Source organism: Rhineura floridana, chromosome 11 (genome assembly GCF_030035675.1).
Source record: "Rhineura floridana isolate rRhiFlo1 chromosome 11, rRhiFlo1.hap2, whole genome shotgun sequence".
In the NCBI taxonomy this organism is placed as follows: domain Eukaryota; kingdom Metazoa; phylum Chordata; class Lepidosauria; order Squamata; family Rhineuridae; genus Rhineura; species Rhineura floridana.
In genome coordinates, this window is record NC_084490.1 from 64357835 (window position 1) to 64373052 (window position 15218).

The following is a 15218-nucleotide window of genomic DNA, read 5'->3' on the forward strand; positions in this document are numbered from 1 at the left end:
CTTCTCTTAACCCCTCCCCAGAGAGAGAGAGAGAGAGAGAGAGAGATGGGTACACACTTACTGTTCTGCCATATCCAGTGTATCCCTGCCTCTCTTTTCTCAAAATGGGGGCACATGACCCTAGTCAAACTCTGCCCTTTTTTACTTTTAAAACCTTGTCAAATCATCTCCAGTGAGTTTAAAAAAAAAAATCAGCTTCAGGGAGGTTTCACAACTGATTGGTAGATCAACCCCTTTGTCTTCCAGGTGTGACCAATGGAAATGCTTTGCTGCAGGCTCAGGCAGAGACAGTGAGTGGCCCAATGCTTTGCTGTGGAGGGTCCTGGAAAGTCTGAAGGCAGTAATGGGGAAGGGAGGTGTGGCCACTAGAGAGCGGTGTTGCTTCAAAACACAACCGGAAAAAAAACATTCTGGCTGCTTTTGAAGCAACAAGTATACCTGCAGCTTATACGTCCCTAAACATTTCACTTTAGGCAGTGAAATTCCAGTGGTAATTCTGGTCCTGTATTTCATCAACGTTGCCCACTGTATTAACAGTTTACCACCCCCAGATCCTGAATAGGCCACCATGTAGTGCTGTTGAGGGGTCGATGACTTCCACAGTACAGCTGAAATAAGAAAGCATGGTAAAGTTTTCTTTGGAACCTAGACAGGGATGTGTGCAAATCCTAGCCTCAGAACATGTGAGATTATGTTAATTCATCAGATGTACAGCCAAAGTAGGAGTATCCAGTTTCTATGACAACCCTTAAGATAAGCAGACTGAAAAACCCCACGCAAGCATGCCAAAACGGCAATAAATTAATAAATGGTAATCAAGACCAACGAAAAAGACTTTGGCCAACTACAAAAAAAAGGGGGGGGACGTAGCTACACTGACAGACTCCTGCTCCATGTCTGTCTCCAGACATGATTCAACATTAGTATTTTTAAATTATTTTCCAGAAATAAAAGGTTTTTATTTTTGAAGTTTAGACTCGACATCTGTTGCAGTGTGTGTAGTACGTACAACTTGTTTTGACTAAATTGTCTTCTTCAGGGGCACAAACGTCTTCCACTGTTTTGCCAGTGGAATAAGCCACTGGTTTTACCTTCTTCCAAGTGCTGCCTCCCCTGCCTTCTATGCAGACAGGGGGTGGAACCAGGAAGGCAAGGTGGAGCCTAGTGGTGTCTGGTGGGGCAGGAGAAGAACCTAGCTGAGCCTGCTGTCTCATGTGTAGTGTCTTATGGAAATGGGGGGGGGGGGAGAGCTACCGACATAACCCTCAAGCCATACAGAAAGTAGCCTGCCCCTTTGAGTCCATCATTCACCCTGAGATTCTATTCCTTTCTTTAGAGATCCTATGAAGGAAGCTGAATCCCAGGGAACTCAAATCAAACAGTGGAACATGCCATCCACATCTGAAGGCTTTAATTGTAAATGTAAAATGAGAATGCACAACACAGTTAAGAAAAACAAGATGATCCTCCCCCGGCCACAGCCCTCACTGGCCCTGCTTCACACCCTAAGTATGTTTGCACCTTGATTTAAGAAGTGTCCTTAAGCTCTGGTCATGCTTCCTGCTTGTCTGGATGGAGAACGGGGGGTGGGGTGGTGCGCATGTGTAGAAACTAACCTACCGTACAAAGGTAAAATTTATATTTGTTGCCTTGCCCACATTTTTCTCTGGCTCCACCCACTACAGGCAAGCGGCCCTCAGAAGATTGCCTAGAAAGGAAGGTGGCCCTTGGGCTGAAAAAAGGTTTTGCATTCCTGGTTTAAAGGCTCAGTGGTCCAATTCAGTCCTGTAATTAAAAGTACGCTTAATTGAAGAAGTGGACCAAAGCATGTTTTAAGGGAACTCTCTGGAGATATTTAGGTTTTTTTGTTTTATTTTTAGCAATTCAGTAGAAGGATATATGTGAGTTAAGATATGAAACAGAGGTGAAGGAATACTATGCTGTCAAAATAAATCTTTAAATAAAGCCACATTATCAATATCAGGAAAAACTTCCTGTTAGAGCCATACGACAATGGAACTAGAGAGGTACTGGACTCTCCGACACTGGAGGCATTCAAGTGGCAGCTGGACAGCCATCTGTCGGGAATGCTTTGATTTGGATTCCTGCATTGAGCAGGGGGTTGGACTTGATGGCCTTATAGGCCCCTTCCAACTCTACTATTCTATGATTCTATCTAAATGCATTTTGCTGGGTCAGAGTCTTTTTTGTCAGGCTACATTCTCTCTGCTCCTGTATTCTACATAACAAGATACAATTGAGACTCGCCATGGCTCTCAGAGAGGGGCAAGGGCCCCATCTAGGCCACGGCCTCCAGTTTCTGCCCTGGCCCTGCACTATGATTAGGCTTTAATTTAATCAAACATGGTGCCAAGGGAAGTTTTTAAATGTCTAATTGTAGCATGGAGAGCACTTTCATGTGACTGCAGTGAGGGAGAGAAGAATTATCCCTCCCTGTGCACTGTGATTCCCCACCCCATATATTCTCTCTCTCTCTCTCTCTCTCTCTCTCTCTCTCTCACACACACACACACACACACACACACAGAGAGAGAGAGAGAGAGAGAGAGAGAGAGCAGTTAGGCCTTTTTCTTTTTCTAAAAAAGGTTTCAATTGGTACCAATCTGAACTTTTAAAAATCTTATGTGCTGGTGGGGCAAGGATGGAAGACAGCTGGGATGGAAGGAGAGAGAGAGAAAGAGAGAGAGAGGGAGAGAGGGAGTAAATTAAATGTATGGTTGGGGGATTGTGAAGTTGAAATCAATGCCATAACGAGTCACATCCAGAACTATCCCGAAGGGGACATAGAACATATACTGAATCTTAACAATATAACAAGAGTTATTTCTTAATTTGCCCACATAGGAATGATTGGTAAAATCCAGGGTGAGTTAAGGCTGGTTATGGACCTTTAAGAGTCCCACTGTTAAAATGTCAAGTTGTCATAGCTCGAACAAACTACTCCTGCTCAGAAGCTTTTGTGCAAAAATCCTGTTAGAAGCCACTGTCCTATCAGTTATAGTTAACAGAGTGACATGTATAATTTTTCTCTCCCCCACCAGCCATTTTCAAAGGCTGAATGTCATTAACTGTGTGAGTTAATCTCATTGCCACCACAGAGCCAATGAGAACCTGCAGTGGTGCCCCACTGTCCAGTGTGCTGCCTGCATTATGTTTCCAACTGATTTTTGACATTTCAAATTGATTTTAACATTATACCTAATACCAAAATGGACCTTTGGTGCCCATTTTGTCCTCCCTGTGTCCAATTTCTGCCTGAGGCAGATGCCCTTAGTGCTCTATTCTAGTTACAATATTGCTAAGTATCATTGGAGGGTGGTCCACTAGGGCTACTTGGACACAGCCCTCCTAAAGAAAGTGTCAAGAATTTTTACCTCCTCCCCAAGTCTCAAAGCTACACACTATTTTTTATCCTACGCATATTTTATAATTGCTTGACTTACAAGTCTTGTGAAGGCATTTCTGTCAATCTCCTGTGCTCTGGCCAATCAGGTCTCTGCACCACTCAGCCAATTCTAATTCAAAATGACATCTATGGCAAAGAGGTCCCTCCGAGACCTGCTCACTTCTCAGCCTTACTAGGAAGACTCTCACTCCATCTGATCTTATGAGGCTTATCCAGCATAGCCAGTATAGTAAATTAGGGAGGAGACAAGACTGCTTTAAGAACAGTCCTTTGTGGTAGCCTTAGCCTATATCAGAATCATACATTCTCAGAGCATTCTCAGAGCTGTTTCTCTGAAGATCAGACGTCCTCATTGGTAACAGAGAAGCAACAGGTGGTGTTTTCTACTTTAAGGAGCTTTTTTTTTGTTTAGTATTTTTATGACCTTGAGATAGAGAGAGAGAGCGCAAGCAAATAAACAAACAACATTTCTATTACTTTTAACTTAAGCATTTTGCTTCCTTTTTGTGAATTGGGGAAATGGGACAGAGAAGTAGTGGATTGTTTGTGTATGTGTTGCAACAAACTCTATATTAACCATTTCTCTCCATTCACTCTTTAAAAGCTGGATGGGCCAGTTGATCTGAGCCACTTGCAATTCCAACGTATTTTCCAGAGTATTTCCAGAAAAGTTTTGTGGATCTGTTTCCTACAAGCCCCTCCTGTAGGTTAAATTCAGAATATTCTCAATAAAGAGGAATTGAGGAAAATGCTGGTGCTATTATTTCTTGCTTGCTTTTTTTGTGAGTTGTGTCAGTGATTTCTAAAAGGGAATATATTCTCCCTAATCTTCATAACAGAAGCTGATTGTGTTTAGTCTGGTGTTATGTACACTGCACATGAGCACAAATTATTGCTTCACTTTTTCAGGACTGATCCATGCATTGCAAATATATTCTGCTTTACTCTGATGTGTCCTGGCTCAGATGAAACTTTTTTTTGTCTATTAGTTGGAATCTTTTAATTTAGAAAAAAAGTGTTTTATAATGAAAAGTTAAATTGATTTTTGCGGTGAGGAAGCAAGCGTTCCTCACATTTTGAAAGTTTTTGAGTGTGTGTGTTTAGTTTTTTCACAATGGATGTGCAGGTGGAATTAATACACAAATTCAAAAACATTTGTCATGTGGTATGGCTTAATTTCTATATAAGACATGTGGAGTTGATCTTGTCTGAAAACAATACTTGGCCTTCTTACATGTAAGTTTTTACATTGTCCATGACTGTGCAGACAATTGATATATATTTTAGTGAGGAGAAAGTGGCACGCTACACATGTATAATGGCACACTTTTCTAATTAAGTGCTGTATAAGTCCTATTGGGATGAAAACAGCAAGGTTAAAAATTGCAGTCCTACGAAGTCAAAATGTTACAAGCTACCACTGCTTAGAATGTCACTTTGATTATGAATCCAGTGGGTAGCCTTGGACAAGCTCCTTCTCTAGTTGGTGGTTGAAATGTCTGCTGGTGGTAATGTGATATGTTGTTTCTGGAAATTTTGCAGACAGTGAAAGTACAAGGGAACGACATCTCCCACAAACTGCAGATCTCCAAAGTCAGGAAAAAGGATGAAGGGTTGTATGAGTGCAGGGTGGTCGACGCCAATTATGGAGAGCTCCAGGAATACAAAGCCCAGGCCTATCTCAAAGTCAATGCAAACAGCCACACTCGACGAATGCAGGCCTTTGAAGCTTCCCCAATGTGGCTACAGGATAAACCTCGTAAGAACATCTCAGCAGCCATCCCCAGTAGCATCCATAACTCTGCCAGTCAGCGTATGCGCCCCACCTCCAGTCCTCCAGCAGATGCCAAAATCCCCAAACAAAGCCCACAATCAGGTATGAGAAACTATTATGAGCACTTGAAGGATGTTATTGCTAATGCCTTTGCAACATGATTCAGAGAACAACAAAAACTGCTGTTACTAGAGAAAAAAGGATATTCTGTGCTTTCATACACCCAAAGCACAGCTAGGAAAACTCATCAGACAAAAATCCATAGTTTTGCTATGATTGGTCCTCCTGACCATATAAAACACAAGCTTCCCCCCACCCACATTCATAGACTTTGGCATGGTTTCATGCCCAAAATTGTCCTTATGTTTTAACCGGGATGACACAGCTTGTTATGCACCAAGTCATATGCATGCAGTCCATGAGCCATGGATGGCAGCCCACCGAGGGCTTGATAAATCTCTTGCTTTTGATGCCTTTCTGGGATTACAAAACTAGGACAGAGGGGAGAGGGTGTCAAGCACCAGGTAGCCACAATACATGGCTTAATCAGTCACAAATTCTGCAGGCATGATTCAGACAAATTGCAATACAGCATATCTCAAGGTCCTTATCAAACATTTTAATAAAGATAAGTACATATCAAGACCCCAAACAGGAGGGATTTTATTCAAAGGTGTTATGATATTATTTCCCTTTTTTAAAGAGAGAGAGAGAGAGAGAGAGAAGAGTAGCATGTTTCTGATTCAGTTTACTTGGTCTCTTTATAGAGCCAGCCTGTGCGTTGTCTTACTCACTAAAGTGAACACAACTCACTAGCTATGTGCTGTGTCCTGCCTGATACTTGCCTGCTTCCTTGTTTTTGAAGTCTCATGCAGGTAACAAAATAATGAGGTTTAGCAACTCCCTGGTGGGCCATAAAACTTGGAGGGAGAGCCGCATTTGGCTTAGTGGGCCACAAGTTGGGATGATTTGCTCTAGATACCCGTTTACCAAATGGCTATTTTATTTAGAGTTATAATGCTTCTAGAGGTGAAGAACGTCAAATGGAAAGGAAGGAAGGTCAACTTTCATTTGAAAGAAATGAAGGGAGAAAGAGAAAAAACCATGAAGACCTTTATATTTTGGAATGTGTCAGTCTTTTAAACATAAAAATGATTTCCCACATCTTTGGATGTAATCCCTCTGGTGTGGGCATTGGATCAGTGCAGATGCCCTGTCTCCTTACCTGCATGTAACCACTTGGTAAGCCAGTCTTGTGTCATTCTTCCAAATCATGAGGTGAATTTGACCACTTCCAAGTTTTGCCAGATTCCTGATGGGTGTGGAAGTGTGGTGGGTTGGGACAGCACAGTGGCTAAGAGAGTGAGCTATGAATCGTGATGTCTCTGGCATGAACTTGCTTAGGTAGGCCACACTTTCTCAGTCTCAGGCATCCATCTGTAAAATGGGGATAATAATACTGACCTATTTTTCAGGATTGCTATAAGTACAATATGATGATGATAACAGCAGGAACAGCAGTACTAGTCATACCAATGCCTGGTATGTAGGTGTATGGGAACTGAAATGTAGATTTTTACAGTGTTGAATGAACAGCCAAGATTCAAATAAGGTTTTTTTCCAAGTATAGCATTTGCAGTAATGAAGGTGTGGAAGGCATGAATATTCACAGCAGTACTTATGCTGGTGTGCTACCCTGTGGCAATATTAAGATGGAATTTGAGAGGAAACCTAGCAACAGGAGGGAAAATATAAGACTGCTATGGCTGGATGGAAACTTGTTTTTTCCAAAATTGATAAACATCTCAGCAACAATACATGTTCTGATAAGTCAAATGTGCAAGTTAAAGATTATTCTGGTTACTTTATAAAAGCAGATCTAATTCAATATGGTGTTGAGGACTAGGCATTACTTTAAAGACAAGTATGATTCTATTAGTGCTTTCAATGTGTTATTGATTCAGTGCTATACAGCAGATGCACCACTTTTATTTACACATATACTACATGCCCCCACCAGTAGCGAGGATTTTCAAGGATAGTGCCAGAGGCTTTAGTTTCTCTTTGATGAGAGCACACTGGATAATTATAGTATAACCATATATGTCCAAATAAACAGATTTGTATCTCACTGTCAGTGTGGATTCATAGCATGGTGACTCCTCTCTTAAGGATTAAATACTTGGATTTGCCAACATTTTGCTGCAACTCAGGAAAGGGTGTTAGATAGGGGTTATACAGTGAACGTCCTCCAAAATTCACTGTTGGGCAATACTTTTATTAGGACACTGTACAGAGCAGCATAGATGAGAAACAATAGATCCTTGCTTTAAGGAACTGACAATATAAATGTCAATAGTTACAGCAATAATAAAACAGAAGGAAGTGGAAAGAAAGGGAACATAGAGGCAAAAGGTAGCAGGCACCATCTTGAAACTCTATAATTCCTCTTGAGAAGTAGATAATCATAGTCAAGGTTTTTATTATCATCAGTATAATGGATCAGGTAGTGATTTTGCATGTCAGATTGACAAATGAAAAGGGGCTATTTTTCCCTTCTAGCATGTGGATTTCTCTCTCTCTTTTTTTAACTGGCTCAGCTGAAGCTGCTTTGTTTCAAAGTGATTCATTGTTGAGCACAAGCTTTCTCGACAGCACTGACTCTAGAGACGGAGAGGGTTGGTCTGCAAGGGTCTGACATATGGATGGTGACACATTGCAGTAGATCATTTAATCTTTTGGTTCATTCCCTAAGCATATGAAGTTGTGATGCTGTTCTCTGGAAGAGAAAAAAAGTTTCATGGAAAGAACTGAGTTTGGGCTTACTTGATACAGTATTAATGGGAATAACATCAGCTGGAGTGTTTGTGAGTGAAGGCAACAAACATGGTTCAAGCAGATCTCAAACTATCATCCTAGAGTAAAATTAATCATGGCTTGAGCTTTATCTGCCATTACTTGCCATTACTTGCCATCACATCTATCAAATACATTTTTTAAAAAATGACAGAACTGGTCAACAAAAGTCCTAAGTTCACTTTTCTGACTTTATTAATAATATCAGAAATAGCTAGTTACCCTGAATTTTGAATGAAATTAAAAAAGGAAGTACATGTGGAAGATCTTGTTCTGGTAAAAGATCCTTATGAACTTCAAGGGAAATACAAAGAACTGTATTCAGATTGGATCAGTTTTTCTGCCTGCATTTAGTAGACAAAAATCAGTTCCATTTTTGAAAACCCCATCCAAATGGAAAGAGTCAAAAAGTCCAGTGAAACCTCAGACAAGGCTCACTAAATGCAGAAAAAGGAAATGCAAACAAAATCTCCTTTAAAGGAAGCATTATTCTGTAGACTGAGTAGTAAGCTAGCCGAGTAGCACTCTAGAATTCAATAAACAAATTTTAGAAATTTGACTTTTGAAATCAGAAAACCACTTCAGCAGGTGTTGTTATGTTTCCCATTTTATGTTTTTATTTATTCAGTTTATATCCTGCCTTGCCTCCTAAAGGAGCCCAGGTTGGTGGCAAACTCAATGATGACAATTATGGTACTTTTTTAAAAAAATAGTTAAAAACCCTCTCTCTCAGTCAGTGATCCCAGAGCTGGCAGGAACAGTGTCCTGGGGCAAACACTTTAGCTTTACCCTCTCTGTTGCCATTTTTCTGTTGCTTTCCAACTCGTGGAAGGTGATTGTTTGAAGCGGGGGCCCTTTGTATCAATGGAGGCTCTCAGCAAGTTTTGGAACCCTGAAACAGCACTGGAGGGGGGAGGAGCTGATGACCTCCTCCGAGCTGCTCCCCTTCATGTGTCCACTTTCTCCTTTGGGCAACAAGGGCATCTGTGACATGCATATTAAAGAGAGTTCAACAGTAAGCAAAAAAAGGGGGTTTCTCCCCCATCTTATAAATATTCACCCAGAGCTTTTTTGCAGTTTTCTAGATTAAACCTTGTGCCTTCAGAACATTTTTTTCTTTACCTGATACCAACGTTTAGATTCCCCCACCCCCATCCCCACCCCTTTGCTTTCTACTTACGTTTCTGTGCAGCTGCCGTTATTTTTTGTGGGGCTTGTACAGGAGAACTGTTCAGCTGTGCACTAATTGAGTTCTGGGCCTTGTATACTATTATATAAAAAGGAAGAATATACAGAACAGAATCATAGATTTTTATATATAGTTCTCTATGTGTAAACTATGAACTGCTTGTTTTGTTCTTGGGGGAGGATAAAATGCAGGACTTCCCTGAACATTTTTTAACTCAAGGTGTTTTTAAAAACATCATTCATAAACAGGGTACTTTTTGACACAGTGGAATATATTCATGAAAAACTGAGTAGTTTTGGCTCAGGCTTTATAAAATATAGTGTTGGCTTTTGAAGGAAATAATACATCACAAAAATGCATATGGATCGTGCATTCTAAAACCTAATCCAAATGTGCAAGCCATTTGGAGTCACTATCTCTTTCATTTCATTTGGTTGGATTGCAGCTTCTCACTGAAAAGAACATTTTTACAGGCAAAGTCATCCTGCACTCTCTCCAGTATCTGGTAGTTAGGAAGACTTCTGCAGCAAGTGAAGGTTCCACTTATCATAGCTATTACCCTCTGATAGACCTCTCCTCTGTTTTGTCCTGTGAATGCTGTTGGCTCCAGGTTTTAGAAAGCTCTTCAGCAAGACACCCTCCATGGGCTCTCCTTCCTCAGAGAGTCTACCTCCTCACTACAGCAGGTCCAGGGGGCTCTTGAGGAAGAGAAAGGAGCTTTTGTTTTTTATTATTGAAAGGGCAGACAGAGAAGATTGCAGTGGTTTAGGTGAGAGATGACCAGGGCATGGACCAGTGTTTTTGCTGAGGAGCCAGGAAAGACCATATTTTTGCAATGTTGTAAATGGAGACAAAACACAACTTGGCTATGGAATGAATACAGGGAACAAAGAAAAGAGAGGAGTTAATGTCAAAGCAAAGGCTATGTGTCTGTTCAACAGGTTGGATGGTAACACTGACAATGGATTATTCATTCATTTATTTATTAAAATCACCTTCTACACATATGTCTTAAGGTGATGTACAATCAAATCTAAAAGGTTAAAAACAAAGGTGTTTTTTAAAGTAGCCCCCCTTGTCTGAGACCTGTTCATTCAGATGAGAAGACTTTTTAGAACAAAAATATATTCACTTGTTTTTAGAAAGTGCAGATAGTGAATGCCTTTCCTACCCAAAGAACGTGTATGAGAAGAGGACTCTTGGGAGGAAAGATGAGAAGTTCGGCCTTGCACAAACTGAGTTCAAGATGATGATGATGCCTCTAAGCAGAAATATCAGAGAGGCAGTTGGGGATGTGGTGCGGAAGTGAGGGAGGCACTTCGTGTGTGTGAGTGAGAGAGAATGATAATTGGGGTTTTAACAATTTATCCCTAGTTTTGTCTGCAAAATATTGGAGGACATGTCAGATATTAATGGATCTTCAAACACAGAAACCTTTTGGGGAGAGAGTGAGCGAGAGAGCGCGCACACTAGGTGTCATTTTCACACAGGTGGTGATGAAAACCATGGGATTTGATGAGATGACGCAGGGATGGTGTGTAGAGAGAGAGAGAAGAGCAGAGGGCTCAGAACAGATTCCTAAGGGACCTCAACAGAGAAGGAAAGCAGGGGAAGAGCTTCCACCTATGAAAACACTGAAAGAATTATTAGACAGGCAGGGTTATGTGACAGAATCCTGGAGACATCAGGCATAAAGGGTATCAAGGAGGAGAGAGTGTATCAAAGGTGTCAAAAAAGGACAGAAGAGTGAGGATTGAACAGAGGCCTTCTGGTGTTGCAGTGAGGCAGCTACCAGCAATTTTTGTGAGGAATACAGGGGGTAGAAATCAATGAGAAAAGCTGATGGAAAGGAAGCTGAATCAACAAGAGTAAGTAGTATGCTGCAGACGTTTGGAGGTGAAGGGCAGAAGGGAAATGGGGCGCAAGTTGGAGAGGGAAGCTGAGGAGACTGTGAACTGATAGGGGAGAAAGTCATTCGGGGAACAGCCATAGCTCAGTGTAGAGCATCTGCCTTGCACACAGAAGGTTCCCAATTCAATCTCCAGCATCTCCAGATCAGGTCAGGAGAGACTCTTGCCTGAAACCATGGAGACCCATTGACAGTCAATGTAGATAATAGTAAGCTAGATGGACCAGTGGTCTGACTCAGTATAAGGCAGCTTCCAATGTTCCTGTCCATCTCTCTTGTCCTCTGGAGGTATTTGGCTGTATGAGGACATGAGTGAAGATATGAAATGGAGGTAGTGAGCCAAGGCTGCGGGGGGGGGGGAGAGAAACGTGCCAAAGGCCAATAACAGGGACAAGCAGGTGGTGGTGACTGGAGAGTCTACAGAGTAGACAAAAGCAACAGAGGAGAGACACAAGGCAGAACACAGTGTCTGTGGCTTGTGTTCAGTGCCGAAGCATATGTAAAAAAGTGGAAATGTACTGCCCTCCAGTCGATTCCGACTTATGGTGACCCTATGAATAGGGTTTTCGTGAGGCTGAAAGGCAGTGACTGGCCCAGTGAGCTTCATGGCTATGTGGGGATTCAAACCCTGGTCTCCCAGGTCGTAGTCTAACACCTTAACCACTACGCCACACTATATACAGTAATATATATAGTGATATATATATATATATATATATATATATATACAGTAAGATAATGATCAGACAGAGGACATTCCAAAGCAGAGGTCAGACAAGGAGCAGTTTTTGGTGAAGACAAAATCAAGAGAATCCCCAAGTGTGTGGGAGTGTCAGTCTAAGGGTGAAGATTAAGGAACAGCAAACAGGACACGGTTGAGTCAGAACAGATTATTACCATGAATGTTGAAATCACTAAAAAAAGAATTCTACCCAGTCATCAAGTCTGAGATGAAGACTGAGAGGTAGCCAGAAGGGTGATATAGAACAGCAATGGAGAGATTAAGAGGATAGTAGAAACTTGCAGAACGAACTTCACAGGTTGGGAAGCAGTTGGAACTAGTAGGAAAGGGACTAGATAGTTGGTTTGGTGTAGCATGGCCATTCTCATGTTATGATGTTCTTCCATGCAATTCTGTATGCCTATGATGTTGCATTGGCACTGAAGAGATTTTTGTGTGCTGCTGGTGCAAATGTTTCAGACTACGGAGCAAACCAACACATGACAACTATGTCTCACCATTACGATAGACGTTTAAATTAGAATATACCCTTAGATGAGGGCAGTGCTGCATTCCTCCCCCCAGCCCTAGCCCACATTCCCAGAATATGGTATATTGCACTCACATCCAGAAGGAAGAAGCAATTAGGGGTAATTAGGCCCATGATTTTATTTAAATACTTAAACAAGGAGATCTACAGTACTCTTTGTGAAAATTATTATGACTGAGTCAGGTCAGGAGTGACTGGCGACCTTCCCCCTTGGATTCAGACATGTAAGCCTATGATCCCCCTCCCGGCTGCATGATGACCCCATTTTTAGATGTAGAGAGAGGTCCTCCCAACTCACTAACCTTCCAAACCCCTCAGCTTTAGGTGTGCAAGCCAGTTAAACCTCAAAAAGGGTGTCCTTTCTCTGACCCTTGGGCTCCTGAGCCTTAAGGGGCCATTCTTAGGAATCCCCTGTCACCACAAAAGTGCTTCAGGGTACTCCCCAGTGACTCTTATTTCTGCCCTGCCTATAGTCATGAACAACCCTTTTTGAGAACACAACCCTGCCCAATCATTTCTTTCTGGTGCAGTGCAGAATAGTTGGAGTGTGTGTGTGTAATACACCAATCTGGAAGGTGGGTAAAACGCTTCCATTTGGCCCCAAAGTGAACAATATTACCTATACTGCCACTTATCGGGCAGGAGGGTGGGCACCATGATGCAGGTTGTGAGGAATCCTGGGTTCGGGGTGAGGCAACCTAAATAGTCACACTTGTCCCAGCTAATGCCAATATGATGCTGCATGCATCCCTTGTTGCTCCATGCCCTGCTTTGTGCCCAGAGTGAACACAAAGCTGCACTCACCCCACTCTTTAATGGCTGGTTAAGGAGAACACAAGTTTGCTTCATCTTCACCTCATGCCTAGAAAGTGTTGAAGTGTTGCTTCGTAGCTGGTTTGAACTGAAATAACCACCCAGATTCCAGTGGAACTCAGTAAAATCCCTCCTCTGGAAGTGATTTCACTGTATTAAAAGGCTACCACACTGGGCTCCTTCTGGAAGGAAGGGCAGGATATAAACATCCTCATCACCGCCAACAACATCATCATCATCATCATCATTATCATCATCAACAACATGTGCTTACCTTGTGCAGCTCCAGTTCTTTTGAGAGAGATTATGACAAAATCTGGCTCTTTTGTTTCAAACATTCTCCAGATTTCCTTGACCAGTGACTTGCCATCTCACTGAGCTCAATAAAAGTTAGTCACTAAATAGGGGTGAGGAACTGAGCCCAGGTCCTAGGAATTAAGTCAACAAGGCTGTTTCCTAAAATCTACAGCCACCTGCCCCAAATCTGATGCCATATGTAACTGTAGGTGTGGGGCGAGTATGGGTGTGGCTGCAAAGGAACAATCAGGAACTTACAGGGAGCTTCTTTGCAAGTGCAGCTCCATATCAGGAACTTCTTAATAAAGTTGCAGGGCATTAGAAGCAGTTTGACTTCAAAGCACTTCCTCCAGCACTTTGAATGCAATCTGCTGTCTCTAAAGAGAATAAAAAATTGAGCATTTTCCCCTCTGCAGAAGAAGTGGCTTGGATTAAAAGTGCTGCAGAGACTTCAAAGGGGCTCCCTAGATCAACCAATTACCTGTTGGACACTTACATCAAACCTCTCTGAAGGTGCTTCCCCAGTGCCAATTGGTGCTGAAATTGCATTTTCAAAGAAGATTGCTGTAACCACCACCAGTTAATTGGCAGTTACAATGATCTCCTTTGAACTTTGACAGGTGTCAATCATCTGGTGTCAAAGTTGGCCGGCAGAGGTGGTGGAGGATTTAGGAGTCTGGCCTGCTGGCTGGATCCAGTTCCTCATCCCTGCACTAAAGCATAACTGAACTTGTCTGGATCAAAGCCAAAATTAGTATTTAACAGTACTGATAGCTCATGTACAGGCTGTTGCAGATAATTCTGGGGCATGTTTTAAGGTTTCTGCACAGTTCATATGAACTGAGTGTGCCCACTTAAAGAACATTGTCCAACAGTCAGCCATGGCTATCTCTTGGGGAGGCTTCGTATTATTGAACTTCTCATTGAAAAACTTCTTATATGTTTCCCCAAACCAAGGCTTTTCTGGCATTTGACAGTACTTGATAGTTGCCATGTAATGGTATCTTTCATCTGACAGATAAAGTGCATTGGTAATTAGCATCTGACAGCATTTCACAGTTGGCAGCTTAGGCAGTTTCAAAGCTGAAACCTGCCAAAATCAAAACCATCAAAGGATAAAAACAATAACAACAGCAATAATAATAATAGCAAGACTTTTAAAGTAAATTTTGAATTTTGTGGGCAAACATTTCAAATTTAAAACATAACTTTATTTCTGTTCAGGTTTTGCTTGGAGAAACAGGGAAATCCAGCAAATTTGCAAATCTTCCCTTGTGTTCATCATCATCACCACCACCATGCAAATACATTATGACAAGGGGAAAATCACAAAGAGAATCGTGTATGGCATTTGAAATTTCATGATTTTTGAAACTGCAGCTCTTAAAAGCACCCTCATCTGCTGCAGAATGTGGAGAGTAGCTTTGTGGTGCTCTGGATAGAAAAGGGGAATGTCAGCATATAAATGTGTGGCCGCACATTTCACCAGTGCTGGAAGGGGCATGGCTTCTGAGGCTAAACCAGCCTGTGCCATTCTAAGCCAGGACTCTTTGCAGGTCTGCAGAAGCCACTCACCCTTTTGGCTACAGTATGAGACTAGATCAGTGGTGGGGAAACTCAGGCCAGGAGGTGAACATGGCCCTCCAGTCCTTTCTATTTGGCCCTTGGGATTCTCCCAACCA

The 15218-nt window shown here is 41.9% G+C and overlaps 1 protein-coding gene across 1 annotated transcript in view; it reads left to right on the forward strand.

The window, feature by feature from the left end:
- The window catches only part of VSTM2A (V-set and transmembrane domain containing 2A), a 36278-nt gene that overhangs the window by 8364 nt on the left and 12696 nt on the right, over nucleotides 1–15218 (forward strand). The window contains exon 5 of the mRNA XM_061590576.1: nucleotides 4970–5303. Coding sequence (XP_061446560.1) covers nucleotides 4970–5303 — 334 coding nt within the window. The remainder of the gene's footprint in view (nucleotides 1–4969; nucleotides 5304–15218) is intronic.